This window comes from Oncorhynchus tshawytscha, linkage group LG13, assembly GCF_018296145.1.
Source record: "Oncorhynchus tshawytscha isolate Ot180627B linkage group LG13, Otsh_v2.0, whole genome shotgun sequence".
NCBI lineage: Eukaryota > Metazoa > Chordata > Actinopteri > Salmoniformes > Salmonidae > Oncorhynchus > Oncorhynchus tshawytscha.
The window spans coordinates 83,817,703-83,837,509 of NC_056441.1; the positions used below are offsets into that span (position 1 = coordinate 83,817,703).

General features: G+C 46.2%; 1 protein-coding gene across 1 annotated transcript in view; it reads right to left on the reverse strand.

The window, feature by feature from the left end:
• lekr1 (leucine, glutamate and lysine rich 1) overlaps nucleotides 1-19,807 on the reverse strand; it is a 151,391-nt gene that overhangs the window by 39,907 nt on the left and 91,677 nt on the right. The window contains exon 7 of the mRNA XM_042296439.1: nucleotides 5,381-5,458. Coding sequence (XP_042152373.1) covers nucleotides 5,381-5,458 — 78 coding nt within the window. The remainder of the gene's footprint in view (nucleotides 1-5,380; nucleotides 5,459-19,807) is intronic.

Here is a 19,807-nt window from a genome sequence, read left to right on the forward strand (position 1 = left end):
ACCCTGTCATAGAGACTACCTGCTAGGGGAGTTCCTATCCCATCTACACCCTGTCATAGAGACTACCTGCTAGGGGAGTTCCTATCTCATCTACACCCTGTCATAGAGACTACCAGCTAGGGGAGTTCCTATCTCATCTACACCCTGTCATAGAGACTACCTGCTAGGGGAGTTCCTATCTCATCTACACCCTGTCATAGAGACTACCTGCTAGGGGAGTTCCTATCTACCTTTATGGATGGGGAAGTGATTTCCCCCTTCCTCTCTCAGCCCCGGGGGGAGGAACATAACAGAGCAGACAGGTGATGGTACACCTGTTTTCCCTAGATAAAGTACATATGACACCACGTCGGACAGACTTCCCCATGAATCAAATCAAATCAAATTTGACAAGTTTATTTGTCATTCACACAGTACATGTGGTTCAGGTTCATCTCCCCACATTGCAACAACAGGAGAATAATAAAGTAATTTGAATATTCAGTGTAATAAAATAGAAAATAAAATTTAGCATAACATACAATGAAGAAAAATATAAACACAACATGTGAAGTGTCGGTCCCATGTTTCATGAGCTGAAATAAAAGGTCACAGAAATGTTCCATACGCACAAAAAGCTCATTTCTCTAAAATGTTTGTTTTGTTTACATCCCTGTTAGTGAGCATTTCTCCTTTGCCAAGATAATCCATCCACACTGAGACAGAGCAACCCACTGAGACAGGGCAACCCACTGAGACAGGGCAACACACTGAGACAGAGCAACACACTGAGACAGGGCAACACACTGAGACAGAGCAACACACTGAGACAGGGCAACACACTGAGACAGAGCAACCCACTGAGACAGGGCAACACACTGAGACAGGGCAACCCACTGAGACAGGGCAACACACTGAGACAGAGCAACACACTGAGACAGGGCAACACACTGAGACAGAGCAGAGCAACCCACTGAGACAGAGCAACCCACTGAGACAGAGCAGAGCAACCCACTGAGACAGAGCAACACACTGAGACAGAGCAACACACTGAGACAGGGCAACACACTGAGACAGAGCAGAGCAACCCACTGAGACAGGGCAGAGCAACACACTGAGACAGGGCAACCCACTGAGACAGGGCAGAGCAACCCACTGAGACAGGGCAACCCACTGAGACAGAGCAGAGCAACCCACTGAGACAGAGCAACACACTGAGACAGGGCAACACACTGAGACAGGGCAACACACTGAGACAGGGCAACACACTGAGACAGAGCAACACACTGAGACAGGGCAACACACTGAGACAGGGCAACCCACTGAGACAGAGCAACACACTGAGACAGGGCAACACACTGAGACAGGGCAACACACTGAGACAGGGCAACACACTGAGACAGGGCAACACACTGAGACAGGGCAACACACTGAGACAGCGCAACACACTGAGACAGGGCAACACACTGAGACAGGGCAACCCACTGAGACAGGGCAACACACTGAGACAGGGCAACCCACTGAGACAGGGCAACACACTGAGACAGAGCAACATACTGAGACAGGGCAACCCACTGAGACAGGGCAACATACTGAGACAGAGCAACCCACTGAGACAGAGCAACACACAGACAGGGCAACACAGTGAGACAGAGCAGAGCAACACACTGAGACAGAGCAACACACTGAGACAGGGCAGACCCCACTGAGACAGAGCAACACACTGAGACAGGGCAACACACTGAGACAGGGCAACACACTGAGACAGGGCAACACACTGAGACAGGGCAACACACTGAGACAGGGCAACACACTGAGACAGGGCAACCCACTGAGACAGGGCAACACACTGAGACAGAGCAACCCACTGAGACAGGGCAACACACTGAGACAGGGCAACCCACTGAGACAGGGCAACACACTGAGACAGGGCAACACACTGAGACAGGGCAACACACTGAGACAGGGCAACCCACTGAGACAGGGCAACACACTGAGACAGAGCAACCCACTGAGACAGGGCAACACACTGAGACAGGGCAACATACTGAGACAGAGCAACACACTGAGACAGAGCAACACACTGAGACAGAGCAGAGCAACACACTGAGACAGAGAGACAGGGCAACACACTGAGACAGAGCAACACACTGAGACAGAGCAACACACTGAGACAGGGCAACCCACTGAGACAGAGCAACACACTGAGACAGGGCAACACACTGAGACAGGGCAACCCACTGAGACAGGGCAACACACTGAGACAGGGCAACACACTGAGACAGGGCAACCCACTGAGACAGGGCAACCCACTGAGACAGGGCAACCCACTGAGACAGGGCAACCCACTGAGACAGAGCAGAGCAACCCACTGAGACAGAGCAACCCACTGAGACAGGGCAACCCACTAAGACAGAGCAACACACTAAGACAGAGCAACACACTGAGACAGAGCAACACACTGAGACAGAGCAACACACTGAGACAGAGCAACACACTACTGAGACAGACAGAGACAGAGCAACACACTGAGACAGAGCAACACACTGAGACAGAGCAACACACTGAGACAGAGCAACACACTGAGACAGGACAACACACTGAGACAGAGCAACACACTGAGACAGAGCAACACACTAAGACAGAGCAACACACTGAGACAGGGCAACACACTGAGACAGAGCAACACACTGAGACAGAGCAACACACTGAGACAGCGCAACACACTGAGACAGGACAACACGGGAGTCCCACGTAGGGCCAGAAGGAACCTGAGGGGAGTTCCACAGGGAAGTAGTCGTATCACAACCATTGCAGCATCACCTGCATATCTCATCAATACATTTGGGACTCAGTGGCGTATATTCATGGATACCAAGGACAGCCAGGCTTTCCCAAGAAAAAAATGGGAAAAAAATATATAATTATTCATCTTTCGTCTCTGTGTTTCAGAGTGTTCCTTCAATTTGCAAGAGGCTCTCACGGGAGAGAATCTCAAGAGAATCTCACGGGAGAAAGCATCCGAGCGAGCGAAACAGGTAACCTCTGTCTCTATGTGTAGGCCACCTTTCTGATGCTGTCTGGTAAGTATGACATTGTTTCTGCCTGCAGCATTGAATGCAAAGGAAGCCAGTGAGCATTTGGCCTCCCTTCATAAAAAAAGTATAAAATAACACCCAATCAGCATAAAGCTAAACTGAGTGAGCTGACCTGTGATTGGTCCTGGCGCACCAAAAAAAAAGTGTCAAGGGAAGTCAGCTTGGATTTGGCTTTTATCCTACCACATCGCATCAAGAGAAATACATCATTGACAGAAAAACTTGAATTGTTGCATCTCGTTGTGTTGTTGTCCTCTGGTAGCTAGATAGCTAAAAAAGGCCCTTTACTAAATTAGCCATGGATGGAGATAGAGATTTGGACTTGTGGTTTTACTTAATTCTCCGTACTGATTATAACTCCGATTCTACCTAGAAGTCAAGTAAAGCTGTGTTCAAAGCCTTTGACGCCACAGGCTGGCAAATGGACAGCAGACAAAATAACATTCTTCTGAATCCATCCATTAAAAAGCCCACCTCCATAACCTGATCACACAGAGCAGTGAGATCATGTGTTGTTGTACCGCAGAGGCAGGAACATATCTGGAATACCCCAGGGACAGACTTGAGGGAGGGACACCAACATTACGTTGTAATTGAACACACCAGGATGCCAGCGGCAGCTCTGGGAAACATTTACAACCCAACCCTAAGATATATTTACTGTATGAGAGAACAACCCCAGACCAGATGATCTCTCTTAGAACCCTGCTGCTGTGTGGAGGATATTGGGTGTTTCTGTCGGTGTGTGTGTGTGTGTGTGTGTGTGTGGAAAAGTGGAGCTGTATCAGACACTCAGCCAGCTCAGAAGTGCTTCCATCTGCCTCTGAGATTGACACGAGACTCAGTCAGTTAATATCTTTCTGATATCTCTCTGGGCAACACACAACAAAGGGGAGTGGTGGGTGGAGATGAGAGGAGGAGAGACTCACATGAGACTTACTGCTGTGTCAATGGCACATTGCCGTAGCTTACAGTATATCTTCATAATATTAGTCCTGTAAACCTACACTGACTAATATCATGATCATATCTCTCAGTCTGTGGCTGCCTCTACAGGGAATAGAGGAGGGAATAGGAGGAGGGGAGAGGGAGGGAGGGGAGGGGAGAGGGGAGGGGGAGAGGGGAGAGGGGAGGGGAGGGGAGGAGGGGAGAGGGGAGAGGGAGAGGGGAGGAGGGGAGGGGGAGAGGGAGGGGAGGAATATGAAGAGGGGAGGGGAGAGGGAGGGGAGGAATATGAAGAGGGGATGGTAGGAGGAGGGGAGGAATAGGAGGAGGGGAGGGGAGAGGGAGGGGAGGAATATGAAGAGGGGAGGGGAGAGGGAGGGGAGGAATATGAGGAGGAGGAGGTGGGGAGGGGAGGAGGGGAATAATATGAAGAGGGGAGAAGGAGGGATGGAGGGGAGAGGGAGGGGAGGAATATGAAGAGGGGAGAAGGAGGAGATGGAGGGGAGGAATATGAAGAGGAGAGAAGGAGGAGATGGAGGGGAGAGGGAGGGGAGGGAGGGGAGGAATATGAAGAGGGGAGAAGGAGGAGATGGAGGGGAGGAGGGGAGAGGGAGGGATGAAGAGGAGAGAAGGAGGAGATGGAGGGGAGAGGGAGGGGAGGAATATGAGGAGGGGAGAAGGAGGAGATGGAGGGGAGAGGGAGGGGAGGAATATGAAGAGGGGAGAAGGAGGAGATGGAGGGGAGGAATATGAAGAGGAGAGAAGGAGGAGATGGAGGGGAGAGGGAGGGGAGGAATATGAGGAGGGGAGAGGGAGGGGAGGAATATGAAGAGGGGATGGTAGGAGGAGGGGAGGAATATGAGGAGGGGAGAAGGAGGAGGTGGGGAGGGGATGAGGGGAGGAATATGAGGAGGATGAGGTGGGGAGGGGAGGAATATGAGGAGGGGAGAAGGAAGAGGTGGGGAGGGGATGAGAGGAGGAATATGAGGAGGATGAGGTGGGGAGGGGATGAGAGGAGGAATATGAGGAGGATGAGGTGGGGAGGGGAGGAGGGGAGGAATATGAGGAGGGTGAGGAGGAGGAGGTGGGGAGGGGAGGAATATGAGGAGGAGGAGGTGGGGAGGAGGAAGGGAGGAATATGAGGAAGGGAGGAGAAATATGAAGAGGGGTGAAGGAGGAGGAGGAGGAGGGGAGGAATAGGAGGACGGGAGGGGGAAGTGGACATTCCCCAAACAGTCCCTGGACACCGGTTCAAAACTTAAACCATGAGGGAGCATAGCAGAGGTGTCTCAAACAGAGGTGTCCTCTCCTCTCCTCTCCTCTGTTCCTCTCTGGGCTTTGACTCAGATGTTACCTACCTGAGAAGTCTCTCTCTGTGCTCCCTCTGGGCGTGTGTCTGTTGGTTCACCAGCTCTTCTGTCTTTCTGCTCTGAACTCTGGAAGACACAGACCATGCTTCAGTCAGATGTTCTCTCAGTGTGTTTGTGTGCATGCATGTAGTGTGTGTGTGTGTGCGTTTGCACGCATGGGTTAACTCGATTGTAATTTTTCATTAAATAAATATATGTGTATATATAAATATACCAGTCCCTACGCAACTCTATCAATTTTTTTATTTTAAATGTAACCTTTATTTAACTAGGCAAGTCAGTTAAGAACAAAGTATTATTTACAATGACAGCCTAGGAACAGTGGGTTAACTGCCTTCTTCAGGGGCAGAAAGACATATTTTTACCTTGTCAGCTCAGGGATTCGATCTCGCAACCTTTTGGTTACTATGCCAATGCACTAACCACTAGTCTACCTGCCGCCCCCATGAAGCACACACAAGACCATATGTGTCCTGCTAACCCTCACTTTCCTATACACCCCATAAACACAACCCCCCTCCACCTCTCTCTAGCACGCACGCACGCACACACACACCCCCTCCACCTCTCTCTAGCACGCACACACACACACACAACCCCCTCCACCTCTCTCTAGCACGCACGCAGGCACACACACAACCCCCTCCACCTCTCTCTAGCACGCACGCACACACACACACACAACCCCCTCCACCTCTCTCTAGCACGCACGCACACACACACACACAACCCCCTCCACCTCTCTCTAGCATGCACACACACACACACAACCCCCTCCACCTCTCTCTAGCACGCACGCACGCACACACACAACCCCCTCCACCTCTCTCTAGCACGCACACACACACACACAACCCCCCTCCACCTCTCTCTAGCACGCACGCACACACACACAACCCCCCTCCACCTCTCTCTAGCACGCACGCACACACACACACCCCCCCTCCACCTCTCTCTAGCACGCACGCACACACACACAACCCCCTCCACCTCTCTCTAGCACGCACGCACACACACACAACCCCCCTCCACCTCTCTCTAGCACGCACGCACACACACAACCCCCCTCCACCTCTCTCTAGCACACACACACACACCTACCCACCCACCCTTGTGGCTGGTGTTTGGAGAATACTGGATGTTGGTCGTGGAGGGCCAGCAAACCGTGCCAATATATCCTCCGAACAACGGGTTACCAACCAATTCAAATAATGATTGACATTATTTGCAACCTTCCAGGATATATAGTTCCAACACAAATCTAGGGTTGCAACCCAACCGGGCTGGTCGTTCTATCGGTTAGGTTGCTGGAGACACGACCCAGTCATGAAGTCCTTTTATTCTATATCTACTGGCTGCAACCTAAACACAGGACACTTCCATTAGTATGAAATGTTACATTTCATATGGAATGTATACATTTGTGGATGTCCATCATCCATTTCGTATGATTAGTTACGAATTGCAATTCGTACAATATGTTACGAATTAGCTAAATGTATATGTTACGAATTCCAATTTGTTGTGGCTAACGTTAGATAGGGGGCTAGGTTGCTATCGCTAATGTTATCTAGGTGGCTAACGTTAGATAGGGAGCTAGGTTGCTATCGCTAATGTTATCTAGGTGGCTAACGTTAGATAGGGGGCTAGGTTGCTATCGCTAATGTTATCTAGGTGGGTAATGTTAGCTAGGGGGCTAGGTTGCTATCGCTAATGTTATCTAGGTGGCTAATGTTAGCTAAGCTAGGTGTTAAGGGTTAGGGTTAAGGTTAGGAGTTAGGTTAAAGGGTTAAGTTTAGGGTTATGGGAAGGGTTAGCTAACATGCTAAGTAGGTACAAAGTTGCTAATAAGCTAAAATTGTCCATGATGAGATTCGAGCACTCAACCTTTTGTTTTCTAGACAGTCGCAGTATACACCAACCCATCCACCCTTACCAACCTCCCTACTTTAGTTTTTGTCTTAAAGGGGAAATGGAAACACCTTAGGAAGTAAAGCTAAGCAAAGAGATGCCTTCCATCCACTAATACTAAACATGTGCATTTAAGGATTCTGATATTGAACAACATTTATTAGAGGTACGGGTAGCGCCATCTTTAATTGCCATAGTAATCGCCACCACTGGACCTGAAAAGTTTCTCACAACTTTGACAGCTTTGTCATTAAGATAATAGCAACAATATTAAGGTAAGAAACTCAATACAATTTGTTTTTCAGTTGGTAATTATAATATTTCCATTTTAGAGTATTTTTTGCGATTAGATGAGTCTGTGAAATGAACTTTTGATAATATAAATCATAGTTCGCAGACGCTGAGACGCGATAGTCCAGTGTCCCATTGTGACATAGCTGTGCGACTCTGAGATCCCCATCTGCGGGGGGGGCGCACCTCCCCACATATCTAAACCAGCGCCTCTCCCGGGTACGGGTCCTCTATTCATTTGAATGTGTTGACAGTTGGAGAAATTGCTTGAGATGCGCTGAGAATTCTAAAAGTATGAATGCCAATGGTCCAATATCCTAGAACACTGCTGTGCGTATGTGTACACATTGATACTCTGATAGACCCTTTAAAGAGCCAAAATGAGGAAAGGTAACTGGCTAGCTAGCTAGTTGTTTTAGCTCTTCTCTTGTATTTTATATGTTAATGTTGTCTTTCATAACTGTACAAAATAAAATACTCATATTGACAATTTGAACTACATACAGTGAGCACCATAATTCCTTGGACAGTGACATTTTTTTTGTTATTTTGGTTCTGTACTCTAGCACTTTGAGTTTGAAAGGATACAATGACAATGAGGGTGAAGTGCAGACTGTCAGCTTTAATTTGAGGGTATTTTCATACATATCGGATGAACCGTTTAGAAACGATAGAAGATTTTGTACATAGTCCCTCCCATTTTCGGGCATCAAAAAACATTGGACAGTTTAACATAATGTAGAATGAAGTAATCATTGTTAATATTTGGTCACATATCCTTTGCATGCAATGACTGCTTGAAGTCTGCGATGCATCGACATCGCCAGACGCTGGGTATCTTCCCTGGTGATGCTCTGCCAGGCCTGTACTGCAGCCATCTTCAGTTCCTGCTTATTTCGGGGACTTATTGCCTTCAGTCTCCTCTTCAGCATGTAAAATGCATGTTCAACTGGATTCAGATCCGGTGATTGACTCAGCCAGTCAAGGATTTTCCACTTTTTGGCCATCAAAAACCCCTTTGTTGCTCTAGCAGTATGTTTAGGGTCATTGTCTTGTTGCAGAGTGATGGTTTTATCTGAGCAGATAAAATATTTCTGTAGACTTCAGAATTCATTATTCTACTTCTGTCTGCAGTCACATCATCGATGAAGACAAGTGAGCCTGTTCCACTGGCCATACAGGCACAAGCCATAACACCCCCTCCACCATGTTTCACGGATGAGGTGGTATGCTTTGGATCATGGGCATGTCTTTTTTCTCTCCACACTTTCCTCTTTCCATCACTCTGGTACATGTTAATCTTTGTCTCATCTGTCCTCAATACTTTTTTCCAGAACCCTTGTGGCTCTTTTAGGTGCTTTTTAGCAAACTGTAATCTGGCCTTTCTGTTCTTCAGGCTTATCAGTGGTTTGCATCTTGTAGTGTACTCTCTGTAGTCCTGCTGGTGTAGTCTACGAATGGTAGACTTTGACACATCTACACCTGCATCCAGGAGAGTGTTTTTAATCTGTTGGGCTGTTCTCAGGGTGGGTTTTCTTCACCATAGAGAGTATTCTCCGGTCATCCACTACAGTGGTCTTCCTCAGTCTACCGGGTCTTTTGACATAATTGAGTTCACCGGTTGTATTTATCTTGTTAATGATGAACCAAACTGTTGACTTGGGCCCAGGGTTTTTGTAATGTTCCTGATTGATTGATGTTCATTTCTGAGCCTTATGACGGCCAGCTTCATTTGCATCGACACTGCTGTCTTCCTCATGTTGTCACACCCAAACAACAACCTCCAAAGGCAACAGCAAAGTCTAGAATCAATCCTCTTCATCAACAGCTCTCCTACATTCACTAACGACACGAATGAATACACCTGCCTAACGACACACATCTGTGAAGCCAATTCAACAAATACTAGTACCTTAAAATGGGGGGGATCATGTACAAAATGTGCTGTCATTTCTAAACGGTTCATCCGATATGTATGAAAATACCCTCAAATTAAAGCTGACAGTCTGCACTTCAGCCTCATTGTCATTGTATTCTTTCAAACTCAAAGTGCTAGAGTACAGAACCAAAATAAGAATAAAATGGTCAATGTCCAAGGAATTATGGTGCTCACTGTATGTCATTGGTATTGGTGTTACAGGTTTTGGTTTTTATGTTTTGAGGTTGGGACTTTTAGCACGTAGGGTGCACCAATTGGTGTCACTTTGCTTCTGGCACCAGAATGCCAGGGCAAGCAGTTATGCATCGTAGGGGACCGAAATAGTTTTAGGTTGTGGTAATCCAGTGAGTTGAACTTACTGCAGACATAGGCTCTACTAAAGGGACTCGTAGTCTTCACCCAGTAGCTTAGATTGTCACTGGTCATTTCACCTCCTCGGCATGCGTCACATTTGTTCCCATTTTGACTCTCCCTGTATTAGGCTACAGGCCTAGTGGAATGTACGTACAGAAGAAATTAAGTTGTAAAAGCCAATTATTTTTATGATATGCCTTATTCTTATCATACTTATCGTACTTTTTAATGACACCTTTCGATGTAGCTTGAACTTTGTTTTCAGGCTTGATTGAGACGCTGTATTCCCCTAAAGAAAGTTCTTTCAATAAAGTTCTTGATTTATTAATATTATATTACTTGTGTATGTCTTTCCTTATCACATGAAAAGACTAAATGTCATTTGTAATATGTTTTGGTTCAGATGTGTGTTTAATATACAATCCATAAAAGAACGTTTCTGATAAAGGAACATTCCATAGAAACATACCACCGTTCACTAAAACTGCTGTAAGTCATTCACAGTAAAAGGTATTTCATTCTGATTTAAGGATTTTCAACCCTTACAAAGTAACAAAGACTCAAATATGCTTTAAGTTATTCTCTATGTTCATTAGAAGTTGTGTAAATGGCAATTGTTTGAGGAAAGCAGTCATTTTTTGTATAAGATACACATTTTCACAGGTGTTATTTTCTTGACTGATTACCATTTGATTGATGTGGTGCTATTGTACGTCGTATCATTTGAAAGGGCTGTTTCTCAGCTTTCAAATATGTATCATGTTTTCATATGTGTTTTGAAACCAGCAATTATTTTGTCATTATTGCATGCAGAGTTCATAGTTTTCCAGACAGTTTTGTGACTTAGACATTTAGGGGAAATCCTGGCATTCCGCTTTAAGTAACCTTATGTCTTATGTAACCATACCAAACGTAACATATCATACTAATTTGAGTGTCCCGGATCAACATTTTCTGTTACGTCTAGTCTATGAGACCAGGCTGCATTGTCATGCTGGGGGCTAATAGTCTTGGGTTAACACAGTCACATCAATCAGTGCAGCCAGCCATTTACATTTGTTTAAGCTGTTTTCCACTGGCATTTATTTGAATACATCCATAATAATGAACTACAGTGGCTTGCGAAAGTATTCACCCCCCTTTGTATTTTTCCCATTTTGTTGCCTTTACAACCTTTTGGGGGGGGTTGAATCATTTGATTTACACAACATCTTTTACACAGCATCTTTGAAGATGCAAAATATTTTTTATTGTGAAACAAAATAAGACAAACAAACAGAAACTTGAGTGCATAACTATTCACCCCCTTAAAGTCAATACTCTGTGGAGCCACCTTTTGCAGCAACAATCTCCCTTTCCTCCTTTTTGTGTCTTGGCCTGGGCCTTCTCCCCATCTTTTATTTTTTATAGACATTTGACTTGTCTGTTTTCCTTCCCTCTCTCCCTTTTTTTTCTCGTCTTGTGCATCTCTTTCCCCCCCCCTCTCCCAGGGTCAGAGTTGGCATGCATGGGAGGTGGCTCCCAACTGGGCTTGTTTGTTTCTCCTACGTCCCCCCCACCTCCCCCTACCTTCGGCACGCTGGGGCATGTCTCCCGACAAGAGCTCAGATTAGAACTGCTGTCCTCATTAACACCACACATGATACATGAGACACAGAACACATGTGTGTGTTTAATGGAGTAGAGTGGTAAGGATGGATCCCACCCCCCATCAACATAAGACATCTCTCTCTCTCTGTCTCTCTCTCTCTCTCTCTCTCCCTCTCTCTGTCTCTCTCGCTCTCTCTCTGTCTCTCTCTCTCTCTCTGTCTCTCTCTCTGTCTCTCTCTCTGTCTCTCTCTCTGTCTCTCTCTCTCTCTCTCTCTGTCTCTCTGTCTCTCTCTGTCTCTCTCTCTCGCTCTCTGTGTGTGTGTGTGTCTGATTGTTGTGTGTTATTGTAAGCAGAGATAGCAGCATGTCACATTGGCCACATCCCTATCAAACAGCAGGTTAACCTAACCTTGTGACTGCCTCCACTCCACTCACATGGCAGATACCACTACCAGGGAAGAATGAGATATGGAACTGAGTGAAAGGGAGGAGGGAGAGGGTTTGATAGAAAGGGATGAGAGAAGAGGAGTGGTGTTAATATGATCAGATGCAGCAAATGGATCGAGAGAAAAGGTGCATTATGACAAAAAGGGATGAAATGAGAGGAGAGAAGGGGAAGAGGAGGAGTATATTCGTGACAGCGGTCAGGTCATGGAGACCTGAGAGAGGGGTCAGGCCAGGAGCAAGATATTGTAGAAAGGCCCCGAGATAACATGGACTTTCTCTCTTTCTGTCTCTCCAAACGTTCTTCTGTCTCTCCAAATGTTCTACTGGCTCCCTAAACGTACAAAAACACACATGCACACACATGAGGATCACAAACATTGCTTGCTTTCATCCTCTCGTCCACATGCCCTCGTCCTCTTATCTCTCTCTCCCTGCCACCTTCTCTCTTTCATCGCTCTCCTATAATCCCCATTGCGTCCCTTCCCTGTGTTGAGGCAGATGAAGCAGTGTGTTGAGGCAGAGGAAGCAGTGTGTTGAGGCAGATGAAGCAGTGTGTTGAGGCAGATGAAGCAGTGTGTTGAGGCAGATGAAGCAGTGTGTTGAGGCAGATGAAGCAGTGTGTTGAGGCAGATGAAGCAGTGTGTTGAGGCAGATGAAGCAGTGTGTTAAGGCAGATGAAGCAGTGTGTTGAGGCAGATGAAGCAGTGTGTTAAGGCAGATGAAGCAGTGTGTTGAGGCAGAGGAAGCAGTGTGTTGAGGCAGATGAAGCAGTGTGTTGAGGCAGATGAAGCAGTGTGTTGAGACAGATGAAGCAGTGTGTTGAGGCAGATGAAGCAGTGTGTTGAGGCAGAGGAAGCAGTGTGTTGAGGCAGATGAAGCAGTGTGTTAAGGCAGATGAAGCAGTATGTTGAGGCAGATGAAGCAGTGTGTTAAGGCAGATGAAGCAGTATGTTGAGGCAGATGAAGCAGTGTGTTAAGGCAGATGAAGCAGTGTGTTGAGGCAGAGGAAGCAGTGTGTTGAGGCAGATGAAGCAGTGTGTTGAGACAGATGAAGCAGTGTGTTGAGGAAGATGAAGCAGTGTGTTGAGGCAGATGAAGCAGTGTGTTGAGGCAGATGAAGCAGTGTTTTGAGGCAGAGGAAGCAGTGTGTTAAGGCAGATGAAGCAGTGTGTTGAGGCAGATGAAGCACTGTGTTGAGGCAGAGGAAGCAGTGTGTTGAGGCAGATAAAGCAGTGTGTTGAGGCAGATGAAGCACTGTGTTGAGGCAGAGGAAGCAGTGTGTTGAGGCAGATGAAGCAGTGTGTTAAGGCAGATGAAGCAGTGTGTTGAGGCAGAGGAAGCAGTGTGTTGAGGCAGAGGAAGCAGTGTGTTGAGGCAGAGGAAGCAGTGTGTTGAGGTAGATGAAGCACTGTGTTGAGGCAGATGAAGCACTGTGTTGAGGCAGAGGAACCAGTGTGTTGAGGCAGATGAAGCAGTATGTTGAGGCAGAGGAAGCACTGTGTTGAGGCAGATGAAGCACTGTGTTGAGGCAGAGGAACCAGTGTGTTGAGGCAGAGGCAGTCTGGACTGGAGGAAGAAGTGTGTTGAGGCAGTCTGGACTGGAGGAAGCAGTGTGTTGAGGCAGAAGCAGACTCCTCTCCTCGTATCAATACCTTTACACTGCTGTCTAGATCCTCCTCTCCTCGTATCAATACTTTTACACTGCTGTCTAGATCCGCCTCTCCTCGTATCAATACCTTTACACTGCTGTCTCGATCCTCCTCTCCTCGTATCAATACCTTTCCACTGCTGTCTAGATCCTCCTCTCCTCTCCTCGTATCAATACCTTTACACTGCTGTCTAGATCCTCCTCTCCTGGTATCAATACCTTTACACTGCTGTCTAGATCCTCCTCTCCTCTCCTCGTATCAATACCTTTCCACTGCTGTCTAGATCCTCCTCTCCTCTCCTCGTATCAATACCTTTACACTGCTGTCTAGATCCTCCTCTCCTGGTATCAATACCTTTACACTGCTGTCTAGATCCTCCTCTCCTCTCCTCGTATCAATACCTTTACACTGCTGTCTAGATCCTCCTCTCCTCATATCAATTCCTTTCCACTGCTGTCTATATCCTCCTCTCCTCTCCTCGTATCAATTCCTTTCCACTGCTGTCTATATCCTCCTCTCCTCTCCTCGTATCAATACCTTTCCACTGCTGTCTAAATCCTCCTCTCCTCTCCTCGTATCAATTCCTTTCCACTGATGTCTAGATCCTCCTCTCCTCAAATCAATACCTTTACACTGCTGTCTAGATCCTCCTCTCCTCTCCTCATATCAATTCCTTTCCACTGCTGTCTATACCCTCCTCTCCTCGTATCAATTCCTTTCCACTGCTGTCTATATCCTCCTCTCCTCTCCTCGTATCAATACCTTTCCACTGCTGTCTAAATCCTCCTCTCCTCTCCTCGTATCAATACCTTTCCACTGCTGTCTATACCCTCCTCTCCTCTCCTCGTATCAATTCCTTTCCACTGCTGTCTATATCCTCCTCTCCTCTCCTCGTATCAAACCTTTACACTGCTGTCTAGATCCAGTTGATCAAACTGTTTTTGTAAGATTTTAATTGATCTGTGTTGTTGCTCTCAAATTATTTCCAGATTGTGTCTTGTCCTATTAATGACTGACCACCAGGGAGAGAGGGGTTGAGCTGTTTCAGCTAGCTAATGACTGACCACCAGGGAGAGAGGGGTTGAGCTGTTTCAGCTAGCTAATGACCAACCACCAGGGAGAGAGGGGTTGAGCTGTTTCAGCTAGCTAATGACCAACCAACAGGGAGAGAGGGGTTGAGCTGTTTCAGCTAGCTAATGACCAACCACCAGGGAGAGAGGCGTTGAGCTGTTTCAGCTAGCTAATGACTGACCACCAGGGAGAGAGGGGTTGAGCTGTTTCAGCTAGCTAATGACCAACCACCAGGGAGAGAGGCGTTGAGCTGTTTCAGCTAGCTAATGACTGACCACCAGGGAGAGAGGGGTTGAGCTGTTTCAGCTAGCTAATGACCAACCACCAGGGAGAGAGGGGTTGAGCTGTTTCAGCTAGCTAATGACTGACCACCAGGGAGAGAGGCGTTGAGCTGTTTCAGCTAGCTAATGACCAACCACCAGGGAGAGAGGGGTTGAGCTGTTTCAACTAGCTAATTACCTAGATCATCTAAGTGGTGTGTTATTAGCAGGATCACAGACTGATGATAAGCCAGCATGTTCGTGATGTGCACTGGGTCCAGATAATTAGGTAATTGTGAACCCTTATATCCTCCTCTCATTCAGATGGTCAGTCTATGGGACATTTAAATGGATCCTCTCATTCAGATGGTCAGTCTATGGGACATTTAAATGGATCCTCTCATTCAGATGGTCAGTCTATGGGACATTTAAATGGATCCTCTCACTCAGCTGTTTGTTCTATGGAGCGGCCTTTTCCCAGCTCTCTTCTTTTCTCACCTCACACATTGTCTCTCTCTATCTACTGCCTTCCTTTTCTCTCTCTCTCTCTGACTCTCTCTCTCTCTCTGACTCTCTCTCTCTCTCTGACTCTCTCTCTCTGACTCTCTCTCTCTCTCTGACTCTCTCTCTCTCTCTCTGACTCTCTCTCTCTGACTCTCTTTCATGTATGATAATGGTGATGTGGGATTCTGTTTGAAGCTCAGTAATGGGGAACAAATGGAGCAGGAATCGGTTTGTGTTGTTTGTGTGTCAGTGTGTGTGTGTGTGTGTGTGTGTGCGCGCATGTCTGAGTGCATTTGAGTGTTTGTGAATCTGTGCGTGTGTATGTGTGTTTGCGGTTTAGACACTGCCTTCCTTAAGGAAACAAACAAATTGTTCTGAGTCGCCCTCTGACAGGCAAGCTGATCAGATTTCACGGCACAGCTCATCTAGATTCCAAGCGTGTCTCTAAAACTCGCTCCAAACGGTTCCTGACATGTGTGTGTTTCCACAGCAACAGGCGGGTTCCACAGCAACACAAAAGGTGTGGAGCAAAGACTTCTGACTTCGAGGTCAGAGGTTGTGCAGTTGTCATGGTAACATCTCCCACACAAACACTGATACTTTACTTGATCTTTCAGAATCAAAGGAATGGCAGAGAGGAGTTGTCAGGTACTGTAGTTCATCACAAAGCTATCAGACAGGTGCACACACACAAACAATAAGAACTTGTAAATAAGCATTTCACTGTACTGTTTACACCTGTTGTATGCTGTGCACCCAACAATACTTTGATTTGATATAACACACAAGTACAGTGAAATGAGAAAGTAAGTAAGCCATATGCAGAGTCAGTTCCAGGGTCAGTAGCCATATGCAGAGTCAGTTCCAGGGTCAGAAGCCATATGCAGAGTCAGTTCCAGGGTCAGTAGCCATATGCAGAGTCAGTTCCAGGGTCAGAAGCCATATGCAGAGTCAGTTCCAGGGTCAGAAGCCATATGCAGAGTCAGTTCCAGGGTCAGTAGTTATGCACAGGGTCAATTCCAGCATCAGTAGTTATATGCAGAGTCAGTTCCAGGGTCAGTAGTTATATGCAGAGTCAGTTCCAGGGTCAGTAGCCATATGCAGAGTCAGTTCCAGGGTCAGTAGTTATATGCAGAGTCAGTTCCAGGATCAGTAGTTATATGCAGAGTCAGTTCCAGGATCAGTAGCCATATGCAGAGTCAGTTCCAGGATCAGTAGTTATGCACAGGGTCAATTCCAGCATCAGTAGCCATATGCAGGGTCAGTTGTACACTGGGGAGAACAAGTATTTGATACACTGCCGATTTAGCAGGTTTTCCTACTTACAAAGTATGTAGAGGTCTGTCATTTTTATCATAGGTACACTTCAACTGTGAGAGACGGAATCTAAAACAAAAATCCAGAAAATCACATTGTATGATTTTTAAGTAATTAATTTGCATTTTATTGCATGACATAAGTATTTGATCACCTACTAACCAGTAAGAATTCCGGCTCTCACAGACCTGTTAGTTTTTCTTTAAGAAGCCCGCCTGTTCTACACTCATTACCTCTATTAACTGCACCTGTTTGAACTCGTTACCTGTATAAAAGACACCTGTCCACACACTCAATCAAACAGATTCCAACCTCTCCACAATGGCCAAGACCAGAGAGCTGTGTAAGGACATCAGGGATAAAATTGTAGACCTGCACAAGGCTGGGATGGGCTACAGGACAATAGACAAGCAGCTTGGTGAGAAGGCAACAACTGTTGGCGCAATTATTAGAAAATGGAAGAAGTTCAAGATGACCTCAATCACCCTCGGTCTGGGGCTCCATGCAAGATCTCACCTCGTGGGGCATCAATGATCATGAGGAAGGTGAAGGATCAGCCCAGAACTACACGGCAGGACCTGGTCAATGACCTGAAGAGAGCTGGGACCACAGTCTCAAAGAAAACCATTAGTAACACACTACGCCATCATGGATTAAAATTCTTCAGTGCACGCAAGGTCCCCCTGATCAAGCCAGTGCATGTCCAGGCCCGTCTGAAGTTTGCCAATGACCATCTGGATGATCCAGAGGAGGAATGGGAGAAGGTCATGTGGTCTGATGAGACAAAAATAGAGCTTTTAGAAGGATGAGTACAACTCCAAGAACACCATCCCAACTGTGAAGCATGGAGGTGGAAACATCATTCTTTGGGGATGCTTTTCTGCAAAGGGGACAGGACGACAGCACCGTATTGAGGGGAGGATGGATGGGGCCATGTATCACGAGATCTTGGCCAACAACCTCCTTCCCTCAGTGAGAGCATTGAAGATGGGTCGTGGCTGGGTTTTCCAGCATGACAACGACCCGAAACACACAGCCAGGGCAACTAAGGAGTGGCTCTGTAAGAAGCATCTCAAGGTCCTGGAGTGGCCTAGCCAGTCTCCAGACCTGAACCCAATAGAAAATCTTTGGAGGGAGCTGAAAGTCCGTATTGCACAGCGACAGCCCCGAAACCTGAAGGATCTGGAGAAGGTCTGTATGGAGGAGTGGACCAAATAAAATAAAATAACATTTTATTTGTCACATACACATGGTTAGCAGATGTTAATGCGAGTGTAGCGAAATGCTTGTGCTTCTAGTTCCGACAAAGCAGTAATAACCAACAAGTAATCTAACTAACAATTCCAAAACTACTGTCTTATACACAGTGTAAGGGGATAAAGAATATGTACATAAGGATATATGAATGAGTGATGGTACAGAGGAGCGTAGGCAAGATACAGTAGATGGTATCGAGTACAGTATATACATATGAGATGAGTATGTAAACAAAGTGGCATAGTTAAAGTGGCTAGTGATACATGTATTACATAAAGATGCAGTAGATGATATAGAGTACAGTATATACGTATACATATGAGATGAATAATGTAGGGTATGTAAACATTATATTAGGTAGCATTGTTTAAAGTGGCTAGTGATATATTTTACATCAGACCAAAATCCCTGCTGCAGTGTGTGCAAACCTGGTCAAGAACTACAGGAAATGTATGATCTCTGTAATTGCAAACAAATGATTCTGTACCAAATATCAAGTTATGCTTTTCTGATGTATCAAATACTTATGTCATGCAATAAAATGCAAATTAATTACTTAAAAATCATACAATGTGATTTTCTGGATTTTTGATTCCGTCTCTCACAGTTGAAGTGTACCTATGATATTAACAATAACAATTATGCTTTGAAAGTAGGAAAACCTGCAAAGTCGGCAGTGTATCAAATACTTGTTCTCCCCACTGTGTGTGTGTGTAAGTTAGTGTGTAGAATGTGCATAGCGTGATTGTGCAAAAATTCAAATAAAATCTTAGGTTCAATGCAAATAGTCCTTGTAGCTATTTTGTTCGCTATTTAGCAGTCATGGCTTGGGGATAGAAGCTGTTCAGGAGCCTGTTGGTGCCAGATCTGGCACTCCGGTACATCTTGCCGTGCGGAAGCAGAGAGAACAGTCTATGGCTTGTGTGGCTAGAGTCTAACAATTTTCCGAGCCTTCCTTTTACACCGCCTGATATAGAGGTCCTGGATGGCAGGGAGCTCGGCCCTAGTGATGCACTGGGCTGTCCACACCACCCTCTATAGCGCCAGGCGCAGTTGACATGCCAAGCATTGATGCAGCCAGTCAATATGCTCTAAGTGGTGCAGCTGTAGAACTTTTTGAGGATTTGAGGGCCTATGTCAAATCTTTTCGCACACGCTTTTACAGTTCTGCCCATAAATGTCCTATAGGATTGAGGTCAGGGCTTTATGATGGCCACTCCAATACTTTGACTTTGTTGTCCTTAAGCCATTTTGCCACAACTTTGGAAGTATGCTTGGGATAATTGTCCATTTGGAAGACCCATTTGCGACCAAGCTTTAACTTCCTGACTGATGTCTTGAGATGTTGCTTCAGTATATCTACAGAATTTTCCACCCACCCTCATGATGCCTTCTGTTTTGTGAAGTGCACCAGTCCCTCCTGTAGCAAAGCACCCCCACAACATGATGCTGCCACCCCGTGCTTCACGGTTGGGATGGTGTTCTTTGGCTTGCAAGCCTTCCCCTTTTTCCTCCAAACATCACGATGGTCATTATGGCCAAACAGTTCTATTTTTGTTTCATCAGACCAGAGGACATTTGTCTAAAAAGTACGATCTTTGTCCCCATGTGCAGTTGCAAACCGTAGTCTGGCTTTTTTATGACGGTTTTGGAGCAGTGGCTTCTTCCTTACTGAGCGGCTTATCAAGTTATGTCGATATAGGACTCGTTTTACTGTGGATATAGATACTTTTGTACCTGTCTCCTCCAGCATCTTCACAAGGTCCTTTGCTGTTGTTCTGGGATTGATTTGCATTTTTCACACCAAAGTATGTTCATCTCTAGG